Source organism: Anopheles nili, chromosome 3, assembly GCF_943737925.1.
Source record: "Anopheles nili chromosome 3, idAnoNiliSN_F5_01, whole genome shotgun sequence".
In the NCBI taxonomy this organism is placed as follows: Eukaryota; Metazoa; Arthropoda; class Insecta; order Diptera; family Culicidae; genus Anopheles; species Anopheles nili.
Genome location: NC_071292.1, coordinates 73,156,862 through 73,182,856, shown reverse-complemented (window position 1 = coordinate 73,182,856; position 25,995 = coordinate 73,156,862). Strand labels below are relative to the sequence as shown.

General features: G+C 44.9%; 5 protein-coding genes across 5 annotated transcripts in view; 2 read left to right on the top strand and 3 right to left on the bottom strand.

Annotated features, from left to right (window-relative positions):
- LOC128725654 (cAMP-dependent protein kinase type I regulatory subunit) overlaps positions 1 to 10,313 on the top strand; it is a 39,736-nt gene extending 29,423 nt beyond the window's left edge. Inside the window, exons 2-5 of the mRNA XM_053819413.1 lie at positions 4,009 to 4,368; positions 7,297 to 7,516; positions 7,600 to 7,754; positions 7,837 to 10,313. Of these exons, the coding sequence (XP_053675388.1) occupies positions 4,009 to 4,368; positions 7,297 to 7,516; positions 7,600 to 7,754; positions 7,837 to 8,058 (957 nt within the window). The 3' untranslated portion in view covers positions 8,059 to 10,313. The remainder of the gene's footprint in view (positions 1 to 4,008; positions 4,369 to 7,296; positions 7,517 to 7,599; positions 7,755 to 7,836) is intronic.
- Positions 10,314 to 11,914: 1,601 nt separating this feature from the next.
- Positions 11,915 to 12,575, bottom strand: LOC128726429 (uncharacterized). Its single transcript, XM_053820237.1, has one exon. The coding sequence runs from the start codon at positions 12,542 to 12,544 to the stop codon at positions 11,915 to 11,917; it is 630 nt and encodes a 209-aa protein (XP_053676212.1). The 5' UTR covers positions 12,545 to 12,575.
- Positions 12,576 to 12,750: 175 nt separating this feature from the next.
- LOC128725035 (zinc finger protein 765) lies at positions 12,751 to 14,874 on the bottom strand. The gene is made up of 3 exons (XM_053818754.1): positions 14,740 to 14,874; positions 13,467 to 14,669; positions 12,751 to 13,400 (listed from the first exon to the last, which is right to left on the bottom strand). Exons 1-3 carry the CDS (start codon positions 14,872 to 14,874, stop codon positions 12,879 to 12,881), a joined length of 1,860 nt encoding a protein of 619 aa, XP_053674729.1. The 3' UTR covers positions 12,751 to 12,878.
- Positions 14,875 to 15,594: 720 nt separating this feature from the next.
- LOC128723084 (COP9 signalosome complex subunit 3) lies at positions 15,595 to 17,928 on the top strand. The gene is made up of 7 exons (XM_053816793.1): positions 15,595 to 15,649; positions 15,738 to 15,896; positions 15,970 to 16,044; positions 16,137 to 16,867; positions 16,947 to 17,129; positions 17,230 to 17,297; positions 17,466 to 17,928. Exons 1-7 carry the CDS (start codon positions 15,595 to 15,597, stop codon positions 17,479 to 17,481), a joined length of 1,287 nt encoding a protein of 428 aa, XP_053672768.1. The 3' UTR covers positions 17,482 to 17,928.
- A 5,388-nt stretch (positions 17,929 to 23,316) lies between these two features.
- The window catches only part of LOC128725034 (uncharacterized), a 34,670-nt gene continuing 31,991 nt past the window's right edge, over positions 23,317 to 25,995 (bottom strand). Inside the window, exons 8-15 of the mRNA XM_053818753.1 lie at positions 25,751 to 25,942; positions 25,528 to 25,677; positions 25,225 to 25,460; positions 24,752 to 25,156; positions 24,239 to 24,653; positions 23,778 to 24,171; positions 23,498 to 23,711; positions 23,317 to 23,422 (exon numbers count right to left, since the gene is read on the bottom strand). Of these exons, the coding sequence (XP_053674728.1) occupies positions 23,317 to 23,422; positions 23,498 to 23,711; positions 23,778 to 24,171; positions 24,239 to 24,653; positions 24,752 to 25,156; positions 25,225 to 25,460; positions 25,528 to 25,677; positions 25,751 to 25,942 (2,112 nt within the window). The remainder of the gene's footprint in view (positions 23,423 to 23,497; positions 23,712 to 23,777; positions 24,172 to 24,238; positions 24,654 to 24,751; positions 25,157 to 25,224; positions 25,461 to 25,527; positions 25,678 to 25,750; positions 25,943 to 25,995) is intronic.

Sequence of the window (25,995 nt, the reverse complement as noted above, 5' to 3'; positions counted from 1 at the left end):
TTTTTATACAGTATCATTTGTCTTGGATCCGTCACATAAATTTATTTACATAGCAATAAGGAAATGTAGCATGTTGTTCCATCCTGAGCATGTATGACGTTCAAAATCTTTCTACTTTTCTAACACTTATTCTTATTTTGTCACTGAAGCTACCTGGAAACAGTTTTCCATTTTCCTTTATATTTGATCTGTATTGCTGTTCTCTTTCAAAACTTCATTTCATGTTTGTAAGCATTACGCTCTGAAATCGATATTTAAATTTATTACACCAACCACATTTCCAACCACATTACTCAACACAATTAAAAACTGAATCTTACTTAATAACGGCATAGCGCTATGTGTTGCAAAATATTGTACACTTTTAAATGTAAACATGCATGAGAAGAAAATGAGTTGACTTTCTAAGCCCAGTTTAGTGTCTAAATAAATGTTTGAAGAGAGAAAAGTTGCAGGAAACTGGACTGTTTGTTGACGACTTTACATTTTTGTTAATTTCTTTTATTCTGATAATGGAAATTCCTTTCCCGACCATAATGTAAAAGTCACTTGTAAAGAAGAATAAACAAAAAACCATTTTTATCATTGAGCGATATTTGAACATAACAATAAATTAGATTTCCATCCACCCATTTCCGCATAGCAGAATATAATATTTTATAACTTGTTGTATGGACTGTGTTAAGGCGTACATGAAAAGTTGTTGTTAAATTTGACGATATTTGTTACTTTGGGCATTTTTTTTTTCAATATTCCGAGCAGGGATTGTATGCCCTTCCACGAATTTGTCTCCAACCGGGAGAGCTGCAACGTCCCATTCTAATTTTCCAGTAAATATTGACATTTTTAAGAATTTGCCTCAATTCATTTAAATCAGACATGATTGCCATGCTTGACCATATCTTCCAATACTCTAATAGGAAGAGCTCGTATGGGAGCTCTTGTTTTTAAAATTTTGTGTAAACAGAATCATCCTCACCTAAAATCATCCAGACCAAGCTTTATTGCTATGACCGAATTATTTTCTTGGTAATACAGACAGGAGGTTCTTTGGAAACCTCCTTTTGTTTCCCACTGGCGTAAATAAATCTTCGTCGCGTTATGAATAGGAAGAAACATTTGTAGCGTGTTTCAATCGAATTGGATGCCATGTGTATTTTTCAATATTTTTTATGTATTTGGTAGAGGGAGAGGGACAACCATTTGGTTATCCGCTTGTAGAACTGAAATTTAGAAAGTCTTTGTATTAAGTGATAAAATTATAGTTGATTTCGACGACCTATGTACTTCAAAGTGATATTTTATGATTTGTTAAACGGGGTGGAGGTGGGGGGGGGGGGGTTGTATGACAGCCCCACTTTGTTCTTCATTGAAGAGGCTGAAATTTTGCCGGGGTTGATTTAAACTAATATAACATCTATGTACCAAATTTCAGCCAAATCGGGCGGCATTTATAATTTTAAGCGGATAATATTCATTTTTTATTGGGGGAGATTGTATGGGAGCCACCCTTTGTTCCTCACTGAGATGGCTCAAATTTCGCGAGTATAACTGTTTAGTAATGAAACGTTTATGCATCAAGTTTCAGCAAAATCGGGCAACGCCTATAATTTTAACGGATAATATTCACTTTTGGGGGGGGGGGGGGGTTGTATGGGAACCCCCTTTGTTCTTCATTGAGGAGGCTCAAATTTTTCCAGTATTTGTTTGAAGCAATGAAACATCTATGTACCAAATTTCAGCCAAATCAGGCGTCATATAAAATTTTAAGCGGATAATATTCATTTTTAGTAGGGGGGGTTTGTATGGGAGCCCCCCTTTGTTCCCCATTGAGATAGCTCAAATTTTGCCAGTATTCGTTTAAAGTAATAAAACATATATGTACCAAATTTCAGGTTAATCGGGCATCATTTGTATTTTTAAATGAATATTCGCGAATTGGGGTTGTATGGGAGCCCCCCTTTTGGGGGGCTCTAAAAAAAAACAAAAATCAAACGCCTAAATCCGAGACCATTATGCACCTATGTACCAAGTTTGGTGCAAATCGGTTCAGTGGAAACCCCATTGAAGCGCGCGCATAGGCACATATATATATATATACATACAAACATTCATTTTTATTTATAAGATTGCACTCACTTAACATTACTGCCGCTTTAATACCCACAAACGAATGCTTGCAAAAGAATGCTTGTACTGATAAGCAAGAGCAATCTTCACGTCTTGGTTTTGTTGTTGACTCGATTTCTAATGCATTGCATAGACAACTTCATGGTTACATTATTTGATACTTCCTGATCATTTTCATAAATGAGTTTAGCTATAATTTATTGGGTTTGAGTTTTGGTAATTATATAGGTGAAATGAGAAAAAACACACACATTTTAATTGGGTTATAACGGGATTAACGTGACGTAAATAATTCAACTGATGAAGCAAAAATAAAAGTATGAATATTAAAATGTTGCTATTTTAGGGGTAAAACAAGAGCCTGTAGAAGCACAACACCTAATAATAGAGCCTTTGGTCAGCGGTGTAAAATGATTCCACCCACACGGCGAGCCTACAGTCTGCCGAGCGCTGCTGACCCTTTGGGGCCGTTAAAAGAACCACTTTCCCACAAATATCGCACCCAGTCACGCAAACTCGCCACGATCGAGCCGAAACGGGCTGAGTATGCCATTTATTAAGGGGTGAAACCCGTAGGGATCCGCATTTCTCACCTCAACGTCGCAGCGAATCGGTTTTCACGCGCGCAGGTGGCCGTCCCTGAGTATGGAAAGGTTATATGTCAAGGTTGTGCCGCATTTGTCGATTCGTTGGAGAAAGACGAGAAGAAGTAGGATGAGCTAGGAACGCCTACAAAAATGAGGGTCGGTCGCTGTAAACCATGTTCAACTGGTAGTTTTTGCTAGTGCGCGCCCGCCATCTATTGAGGTTGTGAACAATAGTCCAAAAGGGAAGGCACCACCATTCGGTTGCTCTTTGCACTAGAAGAAAAGCGTGTAATGTGGTACATGATGGGTGGCTTTTTTCGAGAGGTGGAAGCTTCAAAGCAATTCAAACACGCGACCCCGATCGAGTGTTGTTCTGATTGTTTATTCTGGAGCGCATTTCCAATCCGCCGTATGAATAAACCACCCAACCCATTGAAATGGGGCGATTTCAATAGGTATTGATAGTATTATTATGATTTGTCGCTTTCGACGCCGAATGGGAACCAGATGGTGAAAAGGCTCGCGTGAGAACAGCGCTGCCATTCTTGGGAAATGGTACGTGGGCACATGGTTGGAAAGTGTAAGGTGCCGAAAAACAAACCCCATGTGTTCCATTTGTTTACACGTGTAATATTTATGCAAACTCCTTACGCGAAGGGTTGGTTATGCTATTTTTAGCCTCGATTTGCCACCCCGATGATGGGCGCTCGAGCTGGTGAACGGTTCGTGCCGAATTGCGGTTTTCCGGTAGTTGTCCGGGGTCTAGATAAATATCGAAAATTGAATTGTCTTTGGGTAAAGACATTTTCATTGAGGAGTTTCTTTTAAGGGTTCTCTTTCTTGGGCAATTTCTTCCTTCGTAGTGTTTGATTTCTGATTTGTGTTCCACTCTGGTTGTGAGTTGCGAAAGAGGCCCTAAAATGTCGTAGGTTGTTCGGGACCTTAAAAACACTCAACTGGAAATTAGATAGCAGGTCTCACCAGCCTAAAACAATTACAGCCGTACGCTTGTGTCCGTAGAAATGCTCAAGGGTGTTCGTTCTGATGACAAAAGAAACGAAATACTTTGCCAACGGTTTGGCAGGGACGACATGGTGTATCCCATTTCTCCGTGGGCGAGAATTTTATTAGATTTGTGAAAATTGGCAGGACACGACATCCTCTTCCAAGAACGATGGCACTACAGAAATCAGCTTCATCATTTGAACACCCATTTTAAAAGATTTCCTGTGGCTGCTGACATACAACTAATTTTCTATTTTCTTTGTCTTCTTTCCGTACCCGTGTCCAGGAACAGGCAAAGCTGGACGCCAGCAAGCAGGCAGCCACACCGGATGATCTCGATGATCTGAGCCCAATGCCACAGACGACAGCACCACCGGTGCGACGTCGTGGTGGCATCTCCGCTGAACCAGTCACTGAAGAGGACGCGACCAGCTACGTAAAGAAGGTCGTCCCAAAGGACTACAAGACGATGGCGGCTCTGTCAAAGGCGATCGCGAAGAATGTGCTTTTCTCGCACCTCGACGAGAACGAGCGATCCGACATCTTTGACGCGATGTTCCCCTGTAACTTCCTGCCCGGTGAACCGATCATCCAGCAGGGCGACGAAGGCGACAACTTTTATGTCATCGACATCGGCGAGGTCGAGGTAAGGCGCCAGATATACACACTCACGTTCACACGAGACACACACCGGTACGCTTAAGCTTTTCGTTCTCGACGCCAACAAGAAAGAAAAAGGTCATTCGCTATTCGCAATCGAGTTAGAGTGCCGTTGGGTTAAGCTGTCCTTCGCGATGGAATTGTGGGAAATATTTACGCTTTGGCTTCAACGTGCGTCTTGCTGTGTCGGAGCTCACCTTGATATAAACAAGCACCACTGCTGGAGCGCTGGTGCGTCTTCCTAGCGCTCAACAACTTGCTGTACGATCACTGTATCTTAGCAGCACGCGAAAATTGGTTCTCGGGTGCTGATCTGCTTAGAACCCCTCCCGATTTCACCCCCATTGCGAGGTGTTACATGCATCCCCCGGGGTACAGCAAACGGCTGGATTCCGTCGGGTGGTTGGCAAGTCGGTTTCAGCTCAAATTTCAATGGTTCAGCCTGAGCAGTTTTCGAGGGCGGCGTAATACAAGCTACAAGTTGGCGACGTGACAGCACAACTTGCGGTAGCACCATTAGGGGTAGCTGTAAACCCCGCGGACTGTAAACAAATAAACACGACGAAATAAATATTCCACGCGGTTGAATTCGAAGGCTGCCGAAGGTGCCGAGGTGGTAAATGGAAGGTTTATTTGCGGTGGTTAATTAATTGAGCAGAATTTTCAATCCCTCGCGCGCCGTCCTCCCAACGATGGGAGGATTATTGTGCCGATTTTGGCGCCACATCGGGAAAGACAAAGCAGGGCGGCTACCTTCGCTACAACACGCGGCTGGGGAACATTTTCGGGGGGAGTTATTTGCTGCCGTAATATTCGCACGGGGGGTGTTTTTTTTCGGTCCCGGGAAACCCATCTTTAATGCCATTAGGACTGCCCCGAGCGAATGCGGTGTGCGTTATGAACTGGTTAATGCACTGGAGCGCTCGATGGGGCCTGGAGGGTATTAAGTTTCGAATTTATACATCATTCGAGGTGCGATTTGCTGCCAGGCAAAGAGGGTTCGACAGTGGTGGTTGTAAAGTGCTACCGTAGCCCGTCTACTTTCGTGGTATAAATGTTTGCCTTTGCTTTGGTTGCTCCGAAACGTAATCCAACCTATATCAAGCGTCGAGCTTTCCCAAGGCGCACCAATTTGTGTCCGTTTTCGCATAAATCTGTAACTATAGATATGGTACCCGAAACGCTCTAAGCATGGTTTATCGTATATCCCAACATAAACATTCTTTTTAGCCGAACGAGGTTTTCCTCGGTATAGAACCCTAAACCCAGCTTAACAAGGAAATGGAATAATGGAATGTATTTGTAAAACATTTCACGAGGCCCACGCCCCGCGGTTGGAGTTCCGTTATTCGAATTAATTTTTGGGATGAAAAATCCTTCTACCTCGGGCAAAGCTGAGCGTCGGTCAATTTCGGTCGGCCGTCGTCCATCAAATGCGTATCTGACAGATTACGACAAATTGGATGAGTGTTTTTCGGGGTGTCGGATGCCACATACAGTCTCCCGCGTGGTTCGGTGGTGGTTTATTTATTGGACAGTGTTCGGAAAAGTGACATCGTAGCCCAAAATCAAGTGGTTAATCTCGCTTTTCCTCACGTGAAAGTGATAAGATCTTCATGGAGTAGCCTTCTTGCCGCCATTGTCAAGCACACTTCATACGTGACCGGGATAAATAGTTCCCTCCTGCTGAGAAGCCTAATTTATCAGTCGATCTCTGTCACCGTCACGTCGACCGCTCCGTAGTGGGGGTAGCTACGTTCAATCAAACGAAGACACATGACGGTTAGTTTCATATCCTCAGTCTCTGGTCCCAATTGCATCGTAAAGTACCGTTCGAGCTATTGCGGGTCATCTCACCTCATCAGGGATGTCACCGATGATGACAATGGCAACGACTTCCATTTGCTGTTGTTTGTTTCAATTAGAATTTTCCGGTCTCCGCCCGAGCGGACGTTCGTCTGAGGGAATGCTCAGACATAGGGTGCAGGAGATTGCATGGTGTAACGGGTCCTCCCATCGTTAGATTCAATTCCCAGCCGCTCTCTGTTCTAGTTCGCTGCACCAAAGGGCACCAATTTCTGTTCGTGGTTCCCAACGAGGACCGAGATTGAACATTTCACCGCAAGCAGCCGGAAGTGGGCGGAAAACGGGTGAAAGTTTTAATTTTCAAATGCTCGCTTTCTTTCGCTGACCTTTCCAACATTATCCTTGACCTTTTGGTGGTGATGGTATCCCGGAGGTTATGTTCGTGCCGTAGTCCTTACAGCACATGTGTGTTGAGGCACATCCGTCGAACACAATGTCCAATGCCACCGGTGCTTTGGGTGGGTGTGGTGTAGATTAGTTGGCCGACCGAACGGCAACATTCTCCGGTTCGGCGGACAGCTTTTGCACACCAGCTAACGAGCAGAAGTGTTTCGTAATGACGATGGTGGTGCTAGAACGGTGCTGGAGGAGTACTAACTTTTTCTAATTAAAACTTATCCACACACAAAAAGGAGCTTATCTGTTGGAACCAGTCCAGAGAACATTTTTTTACATGCCGTGAACGGCGCACATACATTGATGTACTCAAACACAAATGTCTTCGACAACTCCGGGAAGTTTGCTCAATCTCCGTTTGAGGTGTCCTTTGTTACCGAAAATCAGAGGCAAATGGAACAAGATGCACGTGACAAAATCGCCAAACAAAGTCGTATGTGTGTTATGGATTTATTCTACGACAGTCGCAATCCCATGCTCAAACAGCTCTCCATAACGTGCAGAATACAAAAATGTGCACTTAAATCTTGCAATTCAAGAACATCCTGCAAAAAATGAGCTCATACAGAGAGTGACAATGCAGCAATAAATCTTCTTACGGTGATTGATTTTCGGTGTTCGTTTGCTTCCTTTCCAATTTTCTCGCGTGCAGGTATTTGTAAATAACGAACAGGTGACGACGATCAGCGAGGGTGGAAGCTTTGGCGAGCTGGCCCTGATTTACGGTACGCCCCGTGCGGCCACCGTCCGTGCCAAAACCGATGTGAAGCTGTGGGGCATCGATCGGGACTCGTACCGCCGCATCCTGATGGGCTCGACGATCCGGAAGCGCAAGATGTACGAGGAGTTCCTGTCGCGCGTCTCGATATTGGGTACGTTTGTTGAGTGCAGCTAAAGCGGAAAGGAATTGCAGTTACTAATGGTATGTTTCACTTGTGCTTCTCACCTCGCACAGAGAGCCTCGACAAGTGGGAACGGCTCACGGTGGCCGATGCGCTCGAACCAGTCACCTTCGAAGACGGAGAAACAATCGTGAAGCAGGGTGAACCGGGCAACGATTTCTACATCATCGTGGAAGGATGTGCCACCGTCATGCAGAAGCGTGGAGAGGTAACGTGTTGATGGGGAAGCCATATGACGATTGATTCGACACATCAGAGGCAGTTCACTAACCATTGTTGTGTCCTTTTAGAACGAGGAAGCGGCAGAAGTCGGTCGTCTCGGACCGTCGGATTACTTCGGTGAAATTGCACTGCTGCTGGACCGGCCACGTGCCGCCACCGTTATTGCCCGCGGTCCGCTCAAGTGCGTCAAGCTGGACCGAGCTCGGTTCGAGCGGGTGCTTGGGCTGTGTGCGGACATCCTGAAGCGAAACATCACCCAGTACAACAGCTTCGTTTCGCTATCCGTCTAAGATTCGTTCGAATCCAAACGTAACTGGGCCTGCGGGCGTGCCGTGTGGGGAGGAACCGGGACCGCGGAACCGTGTAGTTGCATATGTAGACTGCGGTGAATTAGAGATTCTTACCAGCGATACGCTTCTGATGACCAGGCTCCAATAAGCATACGTAGCAAACAGTTTCGCTTTGGTTATTGTCATGCACGACCGCTGTTTGAATGTGAAAGTGAAGGAAGGGGGTGTTCATGGACCTACGTGCATGGATATGAGATCGAAGATCGTATATGTGCGAGTTCGTGCGTGCGTACGTGGTTGCAATTTTGTTTCAATCTCTTTCTCACCATTCATACCCCCGCGGGAATCTTCTGACGTCGATAGTAAGGAGGCAGTTAGGCATGATCCTGGAAAGGGATTGTTTTGTTCACGCGTAAAGGAGAGAACACGCCTCTGGGCAGACGGTTGGCGCGTGTGTATAGTTTACTTAATCGGGATGTAGGGCATGGAACCATTTGAAACTACCATCATCTCGTTAGAAGGCATTCGAGAGGAAGGCTGTACCTTAAGTTCTGTCTTCTTAGCCGCGTCGTATTAGAATCGAGTGATGAAATCGCCGGAGGAAGTTAGCAAAACGGGCGCTAGAAACACGAGAGAGAAGATGCAAGGATTGTAGTAATATTAGTTAAAACGAGCGATCTATTAGCGTCCGTCTGTAGTATCGTGGACGTTTGTCAGCTTTTAATTTCTCGTCTTAACAATTACCGACTCTTTGAATTAATGCATTAAATTAGTTGACTATTTATAACCGATTTGTGTAAGAAGGTAGAAGGATTGGAGATGGTTGAAAGGCGGAAGGAGCGAGTGTGATCGAGTAGAACACTAGAGGAAAAGCGAGGTGTATTTTGTGTAAAAAAAACTAATTTAAACTATAAAAGGTCGTATGCGTTAAAAAACGGAGCAAAACGAAAGCAAAACAAAAATGCAGCCCCTACATCGTTCTCAGTCGAATCAATCCCAGCGATACGCAGTCGGTATTTGCAATTTTGTAAAATGAAATGCAACTGAACTGAAAATTATGTTGGCACAGCAACAAATTTACATGCTTCAAAAAGGTGTCTAACATGGGGTGAAAAATTGGACATATTCTGAAAAAGGATTTGTAAAGCCACCAGACGAAATTTGTAATTGGATAAGATCCGATTTTGCAGGATGCAGGTTACTGTTTGGAATCTAAGGAACGTGAGGAGCAAGAAAACATTGTGAAATCAGACCGCATGCGGATCAGCACAATTAACATAATATGAAGGTGAAGAAAAGAAAAAAACATATAAACTGTGAGGGAATCGACGAAAACAGATGCGATACAGGAATCAAACACAGGTACACATTGTTTCTCGACGTTTTTAGCTGTTCGGTGTCTGTATATGTTGGTGTAAATGCGCTAATCCAGCATAAACCAGCGATCATACATCTTGTGCACGTTTTTTGGCCGAAACTCATCGTCTATGTCGCGCGGGTTGTGCGTGTCCGGGGATAAGCTTATTAAGATCACATTTTATAACAGTTCTTTTATATGGCATAGTACGGAATATATGGCATAGACAGTGTTTCAATATATTAGAAAGCTATTTCAAAATTTTACTCTTCCATTCATATGAATAGAATAAAGGATGATTCTATTATAGTTTGGCCATTGGTAGAGTGAATTTATCGTTCTAATCATCACCCGCGTTTCATCCTATTACGCTAATCCCTCGCAGTATTGTATCTTCATTGAAAACCTAGAAAAAAGATCAAAAACTGGCTTGCCTAAACCTTACACGAAGAAGGAACTGGTTGTAATGGTATTGGATGAAATGCTAATGTATGCAATCTTGCTGTGGGGCAAAATAATATTTAGCAGGACATCAAAAAGGACAATGCGATTTTTCTTCAATTACGTTCACAATATGCCAAGAAGTACCTTGTGATGAGATTCTTTTCACCGACGACACAAACCAACGCACGTAAGACGAAGCGCGGCGACTTAAGCTGATGAGTATCTCCTTTTGCATCGAAACACGTATTCATACGTATAACACACATTCATAGCTATTATTCATACGGCCCAAAATCTCCCTTTTATGATGTGATGTTGCCTTGTGAGATGTTTTAATGTACAGTAACAAAAGATAAACTCTATAAAATAAACGGTGAAGGGCTCTGGTTGGAGGTGGACGATAAGAAGTGGCGATTAGCAGAAGCGAACAGCAGACAGTTATATTGAAGCACTTCAGTTCACGCGGTGTTTGCTCGATGTACGCATCGTTCAGCAGCTTCGTTCATTTCGTATTTGTTCGCTCGCACGCTGCTTTCTCTCGATCGTTGATGCTAATATAAAGTTATTATTTAACATGAGCACGTTTTCATCGTTCAATAGAAAGCATGATGCTAGACGCAATCCGCTGCTTTTACGATGTAATGTAGTGCACTCTGGCTATAGGGTAGCAAGTATAGCAATTCTGTAGTTAAAGGCTGGACCTTTGTTTAAAAATCACCAACACCACAAGTAGGTATTTTACGGTATCCCCGGGGACTCGGGTTAACAACAATCAAACAAAACTAACAAAAAGGTTTTATTCTAGTAATCAAAAAAATAGGCGAAGGAAACGCGCAATCTGAACGCAACCGGCGTGTAGTACCAGTTTAGGAAAGTTTCGTCCAATTTTGTCCTCTCTGCACTCTAAATGCTTCTCGATATTCGAGCCTCCCGATCAGCGGTCGGAAGCATCGCTTTCGTAGAGGCCACATGCTGCTGCAGTCGCCAGCTGTAACGTTTCACGTAGTTACTTAACAACAAACGCCTAATGCTAGTGAAATCGGCTCTGACATAGCAGAAGTAGTGAATGATCTGTCGACGCTGTAAATTATTCCGCGTCTATCGTTAATATGATACTATGGAAATTCAGTCGGAAGCTCGTTCGAAGTTGCTTTCACGTCGATACACTGGGTACCCAAATCTGGGGGCTAGTTTTTACACCGCCAGCAGTAGTAGAGCGGTGACGTGATTTAACGGATATATTTCCCACGAAACCCCGTTTTAAGCCAAATTAACGATAGGGCTCGTGCGTAGCTTCCAGTTCTACTACTTTTTCAAACGTTCTACTGGTAGATTTATCCACAAATGCTAGAATGCTACGACGAAGGAAGCACGGAGCGTACAGCAGGTCATTTTGCCCCCTCACTTGATGTTCTTTTTTGAACTAGAATCTTTGTTCCATTGTTTCATTTTAGTAGTTTGTGAAAAAGAGAATATATTTTTGAGCAAAATTATTACTACTGCGTCGTTTTCCGATGAACGAGCCACAACAGAAAAATCGCGGAAACGGAGAAAAATAAATAATTGTACTAAACTCAGCTTTTCCACAAGCTCGAGCCCTTTGGCTGTATTAGAACCGTGTAGCAATGTAGTGATATTTCGATTCGTACACTTGGTATATTCTTTCTTTATCTGCGTGTATTAAACAGGAATGGCATAAAGGATTCAGGGGCTATGAAGAAACGAGAAAGTGGGCTTCTATTAACAGTGTCGATGTAAAACAAAATAAAACAATGTAAGACATACTTATGGGCAAGTCCTTATGATCCTTTGGGTATGTCGTATGTTAGAAAGAGTGGGATCGTAACTGAAAGGAAATTGGTGAGGAGGCAACAGAGCAATGTAAAAGAAAAATAAGGAATGTAGAATGTGAATGTCGAAGTGGAAATAAACAAAAAAAAGAGAAACGCATAACTCATGCACTATTTTACGTTTCACAGGCAGTTTACATGCCGCAGTAAGTACAGTAGTATATTGTATTACTCATTTTTTATTCAGCTTATAAAGAGTACTCGCTTACAGATTCATTGCGAGTGAAACCACTTCGCCGATTCCATGAAAAACCTGCTCTCTCCGTGCATTCCGATACTCGTCAAAGCGCATGCGAGCGATTTCACGCATTCCGAGACGCTGCATAACTCGCAAGGACCCAGCACTGGTTGCTTCAGCAGTCACGACGCCGCAGGATGGCCATCGTCGGCGGGCCAGTGAGATCTGTTCTTCGACTAAACGGCGCCCGATGGATTGGCCACGATGAGATGGATGCACGGCCAACATGTGAACGGTGTACGACTCGCTTGGCCGTTGGAAACTTCCACGCGAAGCACGCTCATTGAGTAGCTCGAGAAAGGTTACGATATCGGCAAATTTTTCCGTACGGATAGGCACATTGATAGCGTAGGTCGAAGGGCTTCCTATCGAAAGACCAACGACGAGCTTGTCTGCTGTCGTCCGTGCGAGGACGACAGTGCCTCGTACGAGAAAGGAAAGCGCATTTTCCATATCGTCTACCGTCACTGCCGGACCTTCACTGTGACCAGCGGTTAGGGGTTCTTCGGGATAAAAATAACTGGCCAGAGCATCCCGAACTTCGTCTCGGTCGGATTCTGTAGCGATGGTGTACTCGTAGCACTCGTTAGGAAACATCTCTAAACCAACTGATCGGTTAATGAGTGAACTGCTTACTAATCACTTTATGATGCTTGCAGTGGGAAGCGACCGCATAATGCATGTGCGTGACGGTGCTTTTCTAATTAGCATCACAATTGCGTAGGAACCAGACGGATTCCCGTTGTTTTATCCCACGATCGATATGGGTTTGATCGAGTACAACCGACCGGGGTTAGTTTATGTACTTGCCTATCCAGCGAGGCTTGCTTTAAACTATTCTAGCATTCTGGTATGTATTCGATATCGATTAAAAAGATAAGGCTGAATTAGCTCCATCTATGCGAAGGACAGAAAATTGGTACAAATTCGCTTAAATTGGGAACTGTGTTTCTTCCGATAGGGCAGCTGGTACTGTAACGACGGCGGCCGGGATCGTTATGCCACCTGTATCGTGCACCACGGAATCGACGCTCTCGAGCGGCAAGAAGCAGTCGGACGAAGTTTCCGGATGTCGCCCGATCGTGCTGACACATGGGTGTATTCGCTGACTGTCCCGCGACTCATTGACTCCATCCGGACGAGAATCTTCATCGGTGATCTTTATAAGACCCGCCTGGTGGTTGGCTTGGTGGCGTTCTAGATTTTGCGGGTTAACCGAGGCAAAGTCGCATAGTGTGCACTTCATACGAGAATACTCCGCCGGATGCTGCGTCTGTATGTGAGACCGCAGCGTGCCCGGCTGAACGAGCTTGATCCCGCAGACTTTGCACTGGTACGATTTGATCTGCCGATGGCGCCGCACGTGGTAACTGAGCGTGCTTGGGTCTGCCGTGCGGAAAGAGCACAATTTGCACGCCAATGGTTTCAAACCCGAGTGTTGCCGGATGTGTATCTGTTGGGCGGGATAACAACGTGAACATGAGTAAGCGATTAACACTGCGTTTACGCGGTGACTTACGTTTAGCGTTGCCTTGCGAGCGCACTTGTAGCTACAAACGTTGCACACAAACGGCTTGATGTTCAGGTGCACCGTTTTGATGTGCTTTGAGAGGATCTTCGAGTTGGAAAACATGTGATTGCAAATGTTGCACCGACGTTCCGAGTACCAGCGAGGTTTTTCCCCGGTCGATGTTAACTCATCGTGTTGGCCTTCCTTTTTCTGGTGCAGCGCCTCGTGGACCGATCGCTGCGATTTATTGGCGAACTTTTTGTCGCACATGCGGCACGCCACATCTCGCATTTCTTTCGATCGGTGTGTTTGCAAGTGTTTGAACACGACAACGGCGTAGGAAAAACGTTTTTCGCACAGCGGGCACCGCAACATGCCAAGATCGGTTTGATGTTCGCGCCACATGTGTTCCAAGCATGGCTTCCAAGAGTCAAACTTCCGGTCACATTGAAGACACTTGAAGCAGAACCTCTTCCGGGTGCCCCCGGTAGCTGTTAACAGCGAAACAGAGGCTGGGTCAATCTCCGCGTGGCAGCGCAAATGTTGGTCTCGAATTTCGCACGATGCGAACTTGAATTGGCACCCTTTGCGAGAGCATCGGTGTGAGTTTTCGTACCTGTACGTTTCGATCAGCGATTTTAGCGTAACCTTTCGCAAATATTCCTCTTGATCGTACACCTCGAGTGGCATAGGTACAGGCCGCATTTTCTTGGTCTTTGAGTTGTTCGGCTCCCATTCAGAAGACGAACTGCTATGCGAGCGAGTGCGAGAATTTATAGATGGATTGGATCGCGCTCTAGATGAACCCGAAGAGATCACTCCAAACGATCTGCTACCATGTGATTTTGGTGTCGAGATCTGTTTCGTTTCTGTCGATCCTTCTTTATCGATACATCGTCTTAGGCCGTGATCATCTATCATGTGCCGTTTGGTGTCTTCAATCGAATCGAACACGCGGACACCGCACGAGGCACAGACATACTTCTGTGTGTAATTTGTGCACTGCATCAACTTTTCTGTAGAAATCTGTTTCGTTTCCCAGCCCACTGGAGCAGCATGGTGCGCGATGTAGTGTTGAGCCATTTCAACTGATGTAGCCGTTGAAAAGTCGCACACTGTACAAATGACTGCATGTTTTGAGTTGAGAATCGATTCATACGACGGTGATTTCACGTTACACTCTGCGGTGGCAATATCCTCTGCTTGGAAATTCTCAAACGAGGCAAAAATCGATCATTGATGGCAATAATATAGTAGGATTATACGTACGATCTGGACTTACCGGTAAGCTGATGCTGGTGAATGACTTAACATCCTTACATAGATGCTTGAGCAGTGTCAAGTCTTTTACAAATGATGGTAACGGGACTTCTTCTAGGCTTTCAATGATCGGTGGAGGAATCGGAGGAAGTTCCATCGTTGAATTAATCTATTCACTTTGAAGGGCTAACAACATTGAATGTTTTGATTTCATGTTTATGAACCACCGGTAGAAAAATTGACAGTTGCCTGAGTACAGAGCTGCCAGCGAATAAGCACATTGCTGTAGCAGGCGGAATGTGACGTTTATCGCGTCAAAAACCGTGAGTGAGTGGTTGTGCGCGCGGATGATTCGGTCGGTATTTTTGTTGTCGAAGATTTTTGATACCATTTAGCGTAAAATTATATATATAGTAAAGATTTATTGAACGCAAACGTTTGTAATCAACTTACGGTGATATATAAAAGCGCTATCGGATGAATAACAAGCTCTCTGAGTATGACACCGGCGTAGTGCTCGTAGGATGATCCAGTCCATGCATTAAGAAGAAGAGAAAGAAGAACTAAAAAGCAAGTCCTTGTTCGGTAATTCGGGCTACGTGCAGTGTCGGGCACTTTCCGGTCGGTTCTTGAATCTCACTTGAAGAAAAAGCCTACGCGAGCCCGTTGGGAGGGTGAATTTGTTCCTATCCGCGAAACGGTGTGCAAATATACAGTGACGGAATCCACGGCCGTAAATGTGTGGTGTTGAGCTTCAGTATCATTGTGAGGACGAACGTACGTAGTGGAAAACGCCTGACTGTCCTTCTAGCCTGCCTAATCGGCAGTCTCATCGACCGTGTGACCGCTAAAATAGCCTCTTAGTTAGGGGAAAACAATGGCCTCACCCCTAGAGCATTATGTCAATCATGTCCGGGCGCAAAGCAGTCAAGGTAAGTGTGTCCATCCAACGGTCAGGTCGGGACGTAAACAAACTTTGGCAGCCACCTTACCCCACTTTTGTTGTATCCTTTCTTTTAGGCAACTTTCGCGAGTTGGTCGAGTACCTGGTGGAATCAAACGAGCTGGTAACCAAAAATGGCAACATCCTAGACAACGTGCTGGAAACGTTAGACATTCAACAGCACTCGTTGGGGTACCTGTTCGTATTAGCGGCGAAATTCTATGATTCAAGCGTAAGTACCATAACACTTTTGTTCTAGTTTCATAGACGATTGACTATGCCTTCCTTTGCAGAACGTCGATGACACAGAAAACATACTCCGAAGCGTACGGGAATTCATCACTTCCTGTAACGGCGAACAGGTCCGGCATGCACCACAAGTTTGTAAGTATTTGAGCGTGTGTCCGTTCTCAACTGAATTGGGGTATTGATTCGTACTGCTTGCTCTCTCTTTTTTTCGGCATGTTCGCGGACAGATTACGAGCTGTGTCACCACCTGACGACAGCGTTGGTGAAAACCAAAAAGCACATAATCCAGGGCATCCATGTGCTGGCGTTAGCGGTGGAGAAAATCCGCCTGTTCAATACCCAGCTAACGCCCATCCACGCCGACCTGTGTCAGCTGTGTCTATGCGCGAAGTTGTTTAATCCGGCGATACGCGTGCTAGACATAGATATCGCCGCGATCGCCACCACCGACGATAACTACTCGGACACAAAGTACTTCCTGCTGTACTACTACTACGGCGGTATGATCTACGCTGCCGTGAAGAACTATGAGCGGGCGCTGTACTTCTTTGAGGTCGCCGTGTCGACACCTGCCCTGGCAATGTCGCACATTATGCTCGAGTCGTACAAGAAGTACATCCTTGTGTCGCTCATCCTGCACGGCAAGGTGCTGCCAATACCGAAGTACTCGTCCCAAGTAATCACGCGGTTCATGAAGCCGCTCAGCCACGCGTACCATGATCTGTCAGCCGCGTATAACTCCTCGTCTCCGGACGAGGTGCGGAACGTAGTGAACAAGTTCCGGGATACGTTTCAGCGCGATACGAACATGGGCTTGGTGAAGCAGGTTGTTGCCTCGTTGTACAAGAAAAACATTCAACGACTGACAAAAACCTTTCTTACGTTGTCGCTTGCCGACGTGGCCAGTCGGGTTCAGTTGAGCGGACCTGCCGAGGCGGAGAAGTACATTCTCAATATGGTGAGGTTTCAACGTGATACTCTAGTTCGAGGAGATGGAACATTTCTAATCAATATTCCCTCTCTGTAATTCTCCATAGATTAAATCGGGTGAAATCTTTGCCACAATTAATCAGAAGGATGGCATGGTCGTGTTCAAAGACGATCCAGAGGAGTACAACGACCAGGAGGTGTTCGAAATGGTGCAGCATCAGATAGGCTTAGTGATGGGGCTGAACAAGCAAATTCTTAAGATGGACGAGGAGATAAAGCTCAATCCAGTGGTATGTATTTGTAGAGTAGGTTATTTGACGAGCTTGACGAGCTGACGAGTTATTTATCCAGTGGTATGTATTTGACGAGCTATGGTTTTATTGATTTCAGTTTGTTAAAAAATCGTTTGGCAACCAGGAGGACGACGGCATCGGTTGTAATTCGAAGGCGTACAGCAGGTAAGTGCGCTTCGTATGTTCTGCTTTCGTTTCGCTTCTTATTGGGTCCATTTTGACAGATATCGTGTCGCAAAATTTGCATTTATTCTTTAGTTGCCTTAATGCTACGTGAAAACGTACAATGGTAGCAGTTCTATTCAATGGCTGTCACATTCTATACCATTTTAGTGATCCAACGGAATAAGTTGTTAAATTTGTGTAAAAAAAGACAAACAGAAAACAAAAGAAACTCCAACATTAGTAACGCAGCCTCGTGAGAGTGTGGCACAACGATAAAAAGGCAGGCAACAGACGCAGGAACAGGAACGATACGAATCCCAACGAATCGAATTGATAACTTAAATGGCAGATGAATCTGGGTGGAACAGATGTAAAAATGCGAGGCGTCTAGAATGGTCGTTTCTACTACTACTACACGCCCAAGGAATTGTCGATGGATGTCCTTCGCTCCTTTTTTAATCCTCCACAATCTTCCTCCATTCCTCCGTTGTAGTGTCTTGGAAGTTATGTTTTTCTTTCCATTGCCCTCCATGTCTTCGGGTCGGAAAAATTGAAATTTCTCCACTTTGTTGCCCACTCCATAGCTCCCGTCCTCCCACATCTCTATGCCGCTAACGTCACTCGATGAGTATCCCCCGATTCGCCCTACCCGGATGTTGATAATGAAACGGTGAACAGTAATAAAAAACCACAAGATAAAATCGAAATTTATAATGAGAAAAATAAACCACCGAGAAAAAAAAGAAAAACGATACCGAAAGGCGCTGTTGGGTAAGTCGGTAGAATCTGTTGCAAAAAATCAAAAATCCCTCTCCTCACATCCAATTTAAAATTACACCCATTAAATTAAATCAAATTCATCACGCATAAACGCATCTTTCACTCCAGCGAATGTTGCTCACGGTTTTCGTTATGATTTTGTTGAAATTCAATGATATGGTTGATTTGTTTTATTTTTCATTGTTTTTTTGTTTGCTTGGTTTGCTTGTTTTCATCATTTCCTCGTCTGCTTTCTTCTGTCATTAAATTTCACTGCGGAGTAAAGATCCCGTTCTTACAATTTGCTAACATTTGCCTACCGTTTCTTGCTCCGTGAATACCTAACGATCACGAATTAACCTATCTCCGGTACGCCGGTGCGAACCACTCACCGTTCCGACGTTCACTCGAACGAAGGATCGTGCAGGGGTGGCCCCGACATGCCCTCAAATCCCGCTACTAGTTTGGAATCATTTCACTTTCTTTTCATCTATTTGTCCCTTTCGAAATTGGCCTCCGTCGGGTGGTTTATATAAATTGTTTTAAATCTTTTGCTTTTTTTTACTAATGTGACCTCAGTTATTGAGATTTTCTTCTCCATCCTTTCTTTGTTCGCTAAACGTTATATCATCAAGAGATTATCTTAAATTCCATGTGTCTTTTCATTTTCGTTTTTATTTTTGCTTGAATCGAGACTAACGGAAAGACGAATGGGAATTGAACCATTGAAATGAGTAAACCGAACTGCATCGTCCTGCTTCTTGTAATGATTGGGGAATTCTTTTTGCGTTCATTTTTTAAGCCGAATTCATTCTTATAATGTTGCTGGTAACTATTCCATCGAAATCATTTCTTGTAATATCGTAGTTCCTAATGATTCAGTCATTTGAACCGTCGAAAATAATGAAAATGGTGACCGTCTGTTGCAAGCTTGAGAGAACCAAATAATTTACCTGGTCGTCTCGTACTAAAAACTTAAAGCAAATGATGTCAATATTCATCTCCTGAAGTTATTCTTCCGATGGATAGTTATGTTTCCAGTGTCGTTTTTATGAGTATCTTTCCGTACATTTTCTATCGATTGCGCAAATGCGCATCCAACATTCTTCGTTAGATTCTGGTTAGTAATGGAAATTAAACAAATGAAAAAAATAGCATCCCCTTATGATCGCGTTTAGTGTCTTGTTTTCTTGCTTGTCTGTAAAGAGTTTAGGAGTTGAATGTTTCTGGTAAGAAACTGTGGAGTAAGTTCTTGCTTTTGGTTGTCACCCCCAGATCGCATCGTTCACGCGTGTCCCTTGAGAACCATTTCATCCCGGTACCTAACAGTTCGCTAGTGTTGCTTTTGCGTTACAAATCTATGTTTGTTTTTCGTTTTTGTTTTCAGTTTCTCTCACTATTGCTACAAACATTCGCTACTTCCCAACGTCATATAATTATCCCCACGTTCTCGTGGCTCGACCAATTTCCATTTTCCATCGCTTCCTCCTGCTCTCCTGCTCGCTTCCGCCCACTTATTGTCATGAAGTCTTGGATTCGTCATTTTTCGCTACATTTTCAGCTGATCATCAGAGTTTTGTTTTCTTTTTATAGTGCAATGTGTTTATGTGATTTGTGGTTTTATTTCGCTTTTTTATAATGCTTCCGTGTATTTTTTTCGCTTGCTCTCTCTCTAATTATTTTCTTTCTCTGAAGAGATTTCATTTAACTTTACAACAACTTGTGGAGCAAAAACGGATAGAAGATTGATGCTATTGCCTATCGCTTGCACGATCGGTTTGTTTTCCTATGAGGACCTCTCATGATTATTACACTGTGTTTTAGTTAGATCAATACTCTATTTTTGGCAGGGACTGGGATTTTGATTTGCATTTCATTTTGTTTTATACTTTGTGTCAGAACTGTTCTGCTGCATTAACGCAACGTGTATCATTTTGTTGTTGTTGCACCGTAACGAAGTGTTCTGGTCCTCATGCAATTGTTCGTGTTCTTTTTTGTGTGTCTTCACGCGAACAGGCGGAGGCCGGAGATTGCTAGTGGAAACGTGTGGAAAATCCGTTGAAATCGGGACATGAACCCCTAACACGATTTGACTAGGTTGAACAGATCACGCGTACATATTTACATCGAGGTTGGTTACAGGGAATTAGAAATAAGTAGAACAACGCAACTTGTTCTTTCCTAAACTAACGAGCATTTAAACTCAGCATAAGAAGGAGAGGTCTGTCTTTCTTGCTTCAGTTTTAACAAGTGTTCAATAGTACCGCCACTGCTTATCTGCATCGTCTAACATGTGTGTTGCGTACTTTCTCCGCTGTCAACATTTTTCTTTTGATTACTCTTTACAGTCCTTTCTCTATTTGTATTTGAAAATGAAAACGTGAACTCTCATAACGTGCTATACTTTTCTGGCCATCTGGTCACCTGTTGGGCATCGTGCCCGTTCCATCATTTCTGTTTTGCTTGATTTGCTTCTTCACATTACCAACCTTTAAAGATCATTTTCTCTGCGGGATTTTATTTTACTAAAGGACAAGAGTGTTTCACCATCATGTGACAGTGAAACATTTCCTACATGGTGTTTTTAGAAACACATAAGAAGGTAAAAACAAACGTATCAAACTCTTGATTTCCGTCGATTTTCGGCAGTTTTGGTTGTGTAATAAATATACCCACTTACTTGCTTCATTTTCATTGAAGTAAACCGCCAACGACCGGCTCGCTCTGAACGGTAGTGGACAGTACGATGGTTAGCATCAGTCGTCGAAGTGTAAACTTAAGTACGTAATTTACGATCTACTTAACGAGAACTACCGTTCCCAAACGACAATACAATGCGTGGAATCGTGCGCAGTTTGGCAGTAAGAGGGTTTTTGTTTCTTCTTCTATCGATTGGCGAGATTTTCGATTCATTGTTGCGAAACGGTTATCTAACTTAAACGACTTGTTTTCCTCCATCCCGTTTCACAGTTAAGATGGCAGTTTTTCAATTTTGCAGTAATTTATTTCGCATCACAAAAACACACATTCACGCACGTGCTGGTGTGGAGTGTGCAACGAAATTGTATTTTATTTTAATTAATTTAAAACCGACTCGACGGTGAAGCGCATTTGCATAAACTTCTAGAATTGCTGATAAATGGATCGCTTTGGGTTCAAACGACGAAAAACAAATAAAAATCATGCAGTGATCTGCGTGTTCCCAATGACCTTGGCTTGGTTTCGTACAGGATAGCTCGAAAAAAAGAGAAACCAAGATCGCATAAAAGTAAGCAAATTTCTTCACTCTTTTCAACTTGGCTTTCTTATGTACAGATCCGATGTATTCGCTTTCTTCGCTTCCGTACGAATGCGGCACGTTTCCGAGATATCGAACTACCAAGTAGTTGGTAGAATTATGAGCAAATATAGTTAGTTTTGGTCCGTTTTTCAAGTGAGAGTGACTGGGGCAGGGGACAAAAAGGTAGCACGCAACGTAGGAAAACGGAAGATCAACGACTTTTCGCTACCCTTTAGAGTCCTTTTTGGGGTAGTTCCACGTTGAAATGCTTGTATGGTATGGTTCCTTTGCGACCGCTGCTTATTCTCTAGGGTACCTACTACGTAACTCGATCGTCGAGAGACTAACAATGTAATCAAACCGTTCAACAGACCTAATAATTATGAAACATGCCTTATCGCACGTGTTTCTAAATGTATGCTTTTCGGCTAGCCTTGAAGCTTGAACAAACCCACGTGCCGCTTCCGTAAAACGGCCAGTGCCCACCCCCGTGGTTCAGCGTTCTCTTAGTGAATGCTCTTGTAATCTTTAATCTGTTGCTATTTGTTATACTCTATAATCAATTTAAGTTTAAGTTTTTAAAATTCTGCTCCTCGTCGGTCTTGCTTTAAATGTTTGATTTAATCGGTTTTAATATCCTTGTTTGTGTATTTTTTTATTCTCTTTCTCTATAATTTTTGTTTAAACATTTCCGCGCGTTCCCGGTTCCTTACTGCATGCCTCACACTCTGCCTGCTCGCCATTTGACTTCGTCAATATTTCATTCAATTCATTTTATGATGAATATCCGCTTGCCATCGCGTGAGTTACATTTGACCGTCTCTCTAACCATAACTTCATTCGCTAATAAATCCTATCTTGCGTGCGTACACTCGCACCGTAATACTTTTCACTCGTAAATCCTCCGTAGAATCGAGGCGTGTAAACGTTTGCTTTGTCCTGCGATATTTAACACTCTGTGCGCCCGCTTAAAAGCTCACTAACTGTTCTGTTGCAATAACCGTGTGTCGAGATTCTCTGTCTCTGTTGGCAGAGTAACAGAGGATAAGAGCCATGCACGGGGTTGAAAGGAATGCTTTTTTTGGGGGGGAAATACAGATGCATATTTAGCAAAGGAAATGACTATTGTTGATCATCAGGTTTTTGATTTCCTTCGTCAAGATGTACGCATTTTCTGCACAAACGACCCGTTTCCCTCTGACTACTTCTCTCACTAGAATCTGTCTGCGGCCATCGTCCCACCATTAGCTTAGTTTATAATTGTTCTCTTGATTTGTATCGTTTACTAGAAGTAATACTAAAACGTAGTACATAGTAGGTGGCCTCTCATCCTATTTCCTAGCTCTCTTCGGAGGCTCATTCAGTAAGGGAGTGGGCCATTTCAGGCTTCCCGCTGCCTCAACTCGCCCGTTTGTCCCGGCTTTTCTTCACAACACACCATCTAATGGTCTAGTACAATTGTAGAATTCGAATGTCTAACAGAGCGATCTGCACTTTTGTTCCTAGTAGTAATGATTAGTTTCAGCTATCAGCTCTACGACACTAGTTAGTAAAGTTGTAGTTAGTAGTTTTCGGGTGTTCCTTCTCCTCGCTTCTCCGCTCTTTTCCCTCACCCTGTCTGCTTGGACGAAGGTTTAAAGACTAAAGTTAGCAGTAGTGTGTCAGTGTGCATCCGCAGCATTATCCGCCGATCGCTCGCCCTCGATAATGGTGCGTGGTGCAGATGTAGGGAGTAGAAAAGAAATACACGATACTGTTGCTACTGCTGTTGCTGCTGCTGCTGCTGCTCAGTCCTTCATGTTCCTGCTGCACACTGCGGGCCCGTTCGGTCAGATGCGGACACCGTTTGGCATGTCGGTTCGCGTTGGTTTCATACGAGCTTGGGAAGACAATTCTGTACGGTGTGGTAGTCGGTCGATGGCGCGGTCAAACCGTGGTGACGCGGTCGATCTCGACGTACCGTACAGAATTGTCGTTTTGTCAGCAAATCACCTCCTTATCCTCGAACACGGCCGTATCCATTGAGCTGAGCGATTTCAGGCGCGTCTGCAACACGCTCGTCCGTCGGCAGTTTCGTTTGATTTTCCTGCAAGTAGCGAAAAGCGAACAGAAGCACCGTAGGTTAGTTCCAGTGAGTGCATGTGGATGCTGGTAGACATACCTGTAAAGGTAACCGAAGAGACCGCAGCATAGCACTAGCAGCAGGACACTCAAACCAGCTAGAACCTCCGCTGGAAGCCTCAACAGGGCGGAACAGTGCGTGAACGCTTCGTCTTCGCCCGACGGACACTGTTCGATGCCATCGCACCAAATTGAGGCGTTTACGCATGCGTTTAGGTCCGGACACAGGTACGGGCATTCTTCCTGGACGAGAGCTGCAAAATACACATCGTGGTTAGAGGTTTAGTTCTCCTTTTTCGAGAGGGAGCCTGCTGACTTACCATAGCTAGCTGAAGGACGCTTTGTCAGCTCGAGCCAACTGAACGCGTAATGTCCACCGTCGTCTGGGTTGAGAAACTCCACTGACACGACACGGGATGCTTCGGCACCGAAGAAAGGATGTTTGCGACCCCAACCGGCACTGAACACCTCCACCACGTGTCGGTGGCTGGTCTCTTCGGGTAGAGGACACGCGGTCACAGACACGCCTTCACCGTTTGTGATGATAACGCGTGATTTAGTGTAGCAACGGATCGGTGTAACGGCACTGAAGCTCGCATTGTACGCCAACGGGCTGGCTGGGTTGAATTTGCGCAGAAACAGGCCCTTGAGGCGTAGGTAAAGATATCGATCGTATGACGGCTCGATCAGCCACGGTCTGTTGCGGCATTCGACCTGGTGGAGTGATCACGAGTGGGATAAGAAGAAGCGCTTTTGTTGGGTGCTGCATTTGTTTACTTACATCCCCCGAGGACAAGGTGACCACACCGGTGATGGCGTTCTTGCGCCGCACATCCTTGCACATCATCGGTCCCTTGACGAACTCGTACGATGCCTCGAAGCTGAGAGCGTCCGGATCGTCCCAGTTGGTCATGTTGGCTGCGCTGAAGTGGATCTCCACCTCGCGACCTGTGGACGTGAATACGATCGGCAGGTAGGAGCTGTTGGTCGAGTTACAGATGCAGCCACGTGGGAACAGGATCGATTCATGCCACGGTCTCTCGAAAATCTCGACTCGTGCCGTGCTGTCGCCGAAGCAGTACGAGCGGCCTGTATCTGGGTCGACTCTGGAATCACATGTCCTGTTACCAGTCATGGCCCGGTTGATCTCGATACGAACGCGTTCTCCTCTTTGAGCCTCAAAGCGGTAGATGCAGCTGAAGAGCGAGAGAGAGAGAGAATGAGTGAATAGGTATTTTTAATGGTCGTTCCGTCAGTCAGACAGACTGTTGGTAGGTTAGGTTCAACACTCAACTGTAGATGTTTCGCTCCCCCTCGTCCAAACAGGAAGATGTTTCGTACGCTCCTGACCGGGTGGGGTCCTTTGCGTTCCATCTGGCTGCTGGCGAACCGACGGTGGCATTCATTCTCTCCACTGATGGCCGTTCCGTCCTGCAACAGATCGACAAACTCGTACCGGAGGGCGAACTGCAGCGGTCGCAACACTGTCGAGTCGGATGTCTTCAGCTCCAGCGTCACGAAATCGCTGCTCGACACAAAGCTCTCGGAAAGGGCACATGGACGCGAGCTGCTCACGTTCAGGATGCCATGGTCGCAGGATCGTGGCACCGATCCGCGGCAGTACCGTGCAATAATGTTCGTCGTGTTCGCCCCAAATCTTATGCTGCTTCGTTGCGTTCCGTCTTTGTCGGTAGTGAGGCTGTTTGAGGAGTCAATGTTTAAATGTAACCTCTCGCATATCAGAGAAAACTAAGTCGTGTATCTTACCAATCGATGTCCTTGCAAACGGGCACCTCTCGAAGAGGGCCATCCCATATACGCAGCATACCACTGCAGTCCTCCTTCGTTTGGTACTGCAGCATCTGTTCCTCGGTGGCACCAAACTCAGGTGCCAGCTCGAACTTCATCACCGATATCCAGACCTTGAACCGTGTCGGTGAGGTGGATAGTGCTCCCGAACGACGTGGAATGTTGATGGCGTCAAGAGCTCGCGCTTCCGTGCCCTAGGGAGTGAGCAGACGATGATGGATTAAAGCCCCCAGTGGGCAAATGATGCCGCCACACACTTACCTGAAGATGGTACAGACAGGTCGTGTTTGGTGCTAGCGAGTGGAGCGGATTCTGCAACACACCGTGGCCGGTTCCACGAAGCCAGAACTCGCAGATGCGCTTGCTTTTCGCGTACGTTGGCGTTTGAATGTCCACGAATCGCACCGTGACCTGGGGAGAGTACGAAAGTGGATCGTCTTGATCGACAGGCTTTCAACTGCCACTGATTGATGCCACGTGTTACCTCAAGTTGAAATCCGTGCAGAGAGTGCCCGCTGGTTTGCGGTGTGTTGAAGGTACCGTACGGTGAAGTAGTGAACTCCACTAACAGCTCTGGTCCACTCGAGATGGCCTGGGGTATCGCTTGTCCACCGCCACAGATCTTCAGGATGATCGGGTCACGCGTCGTGTACCCATCGTACACCGTGATGTAGTCCTGCAAGAACGAAAACCAAACCAAACCACGCCAGAAACGCGAGAAATAAGTCG

Coding starts and splice junctions, on each gene's coding strand:
- LOC128726429 (XM_053820237.1), bottom strand. CDS start 12,544: ATGTTTCCTAACGAGTGCTACGAGTACACCATCGCTACAGAATCCGAC.
- LOC128725035 (XM_053818754.1), bottom strand. CDS start 14,874: ATGGAACTTCCTCCGATTCCTCCACCGATCATTGAAAGCCTAGAAGAA. Junction 14,670..14,739: donor TCACCAGCATCAGCTTACCG/GTAAGTCCAGAT, acceptor GCCTCGTTTGAG/AATTTCCAAGCAGAGGATAT. Junction 13,401..13,466: donor CTCGCAAGGCAACGCTAAAC/GTAAGTCACCGC, acceptor CCCGCCCAACAG/ATACACATCCGGCAACACTC.
- LOC128723084 (XM_053816793.1), top strand. CDS start 15,595: ATGGCCTCACCCCTAGAGCATTATGTCAATCATGTCCGGGCGCAAAGC. Junction 15,650..15,737: donor CCGGGCGCAAAGCAGTCAAG/GTAAGTGTGTCC, acceptor CCTTTCTTTTAG/GCAACTTTCGCGAGTTGGTC. Junction 17,130..17,229: donor AGATAAAGCTCAATCCAGTG/GTATGTATTTGT, acceptor TATTGATTTCAG/TTTGTTAAAAAATCGTTTGG.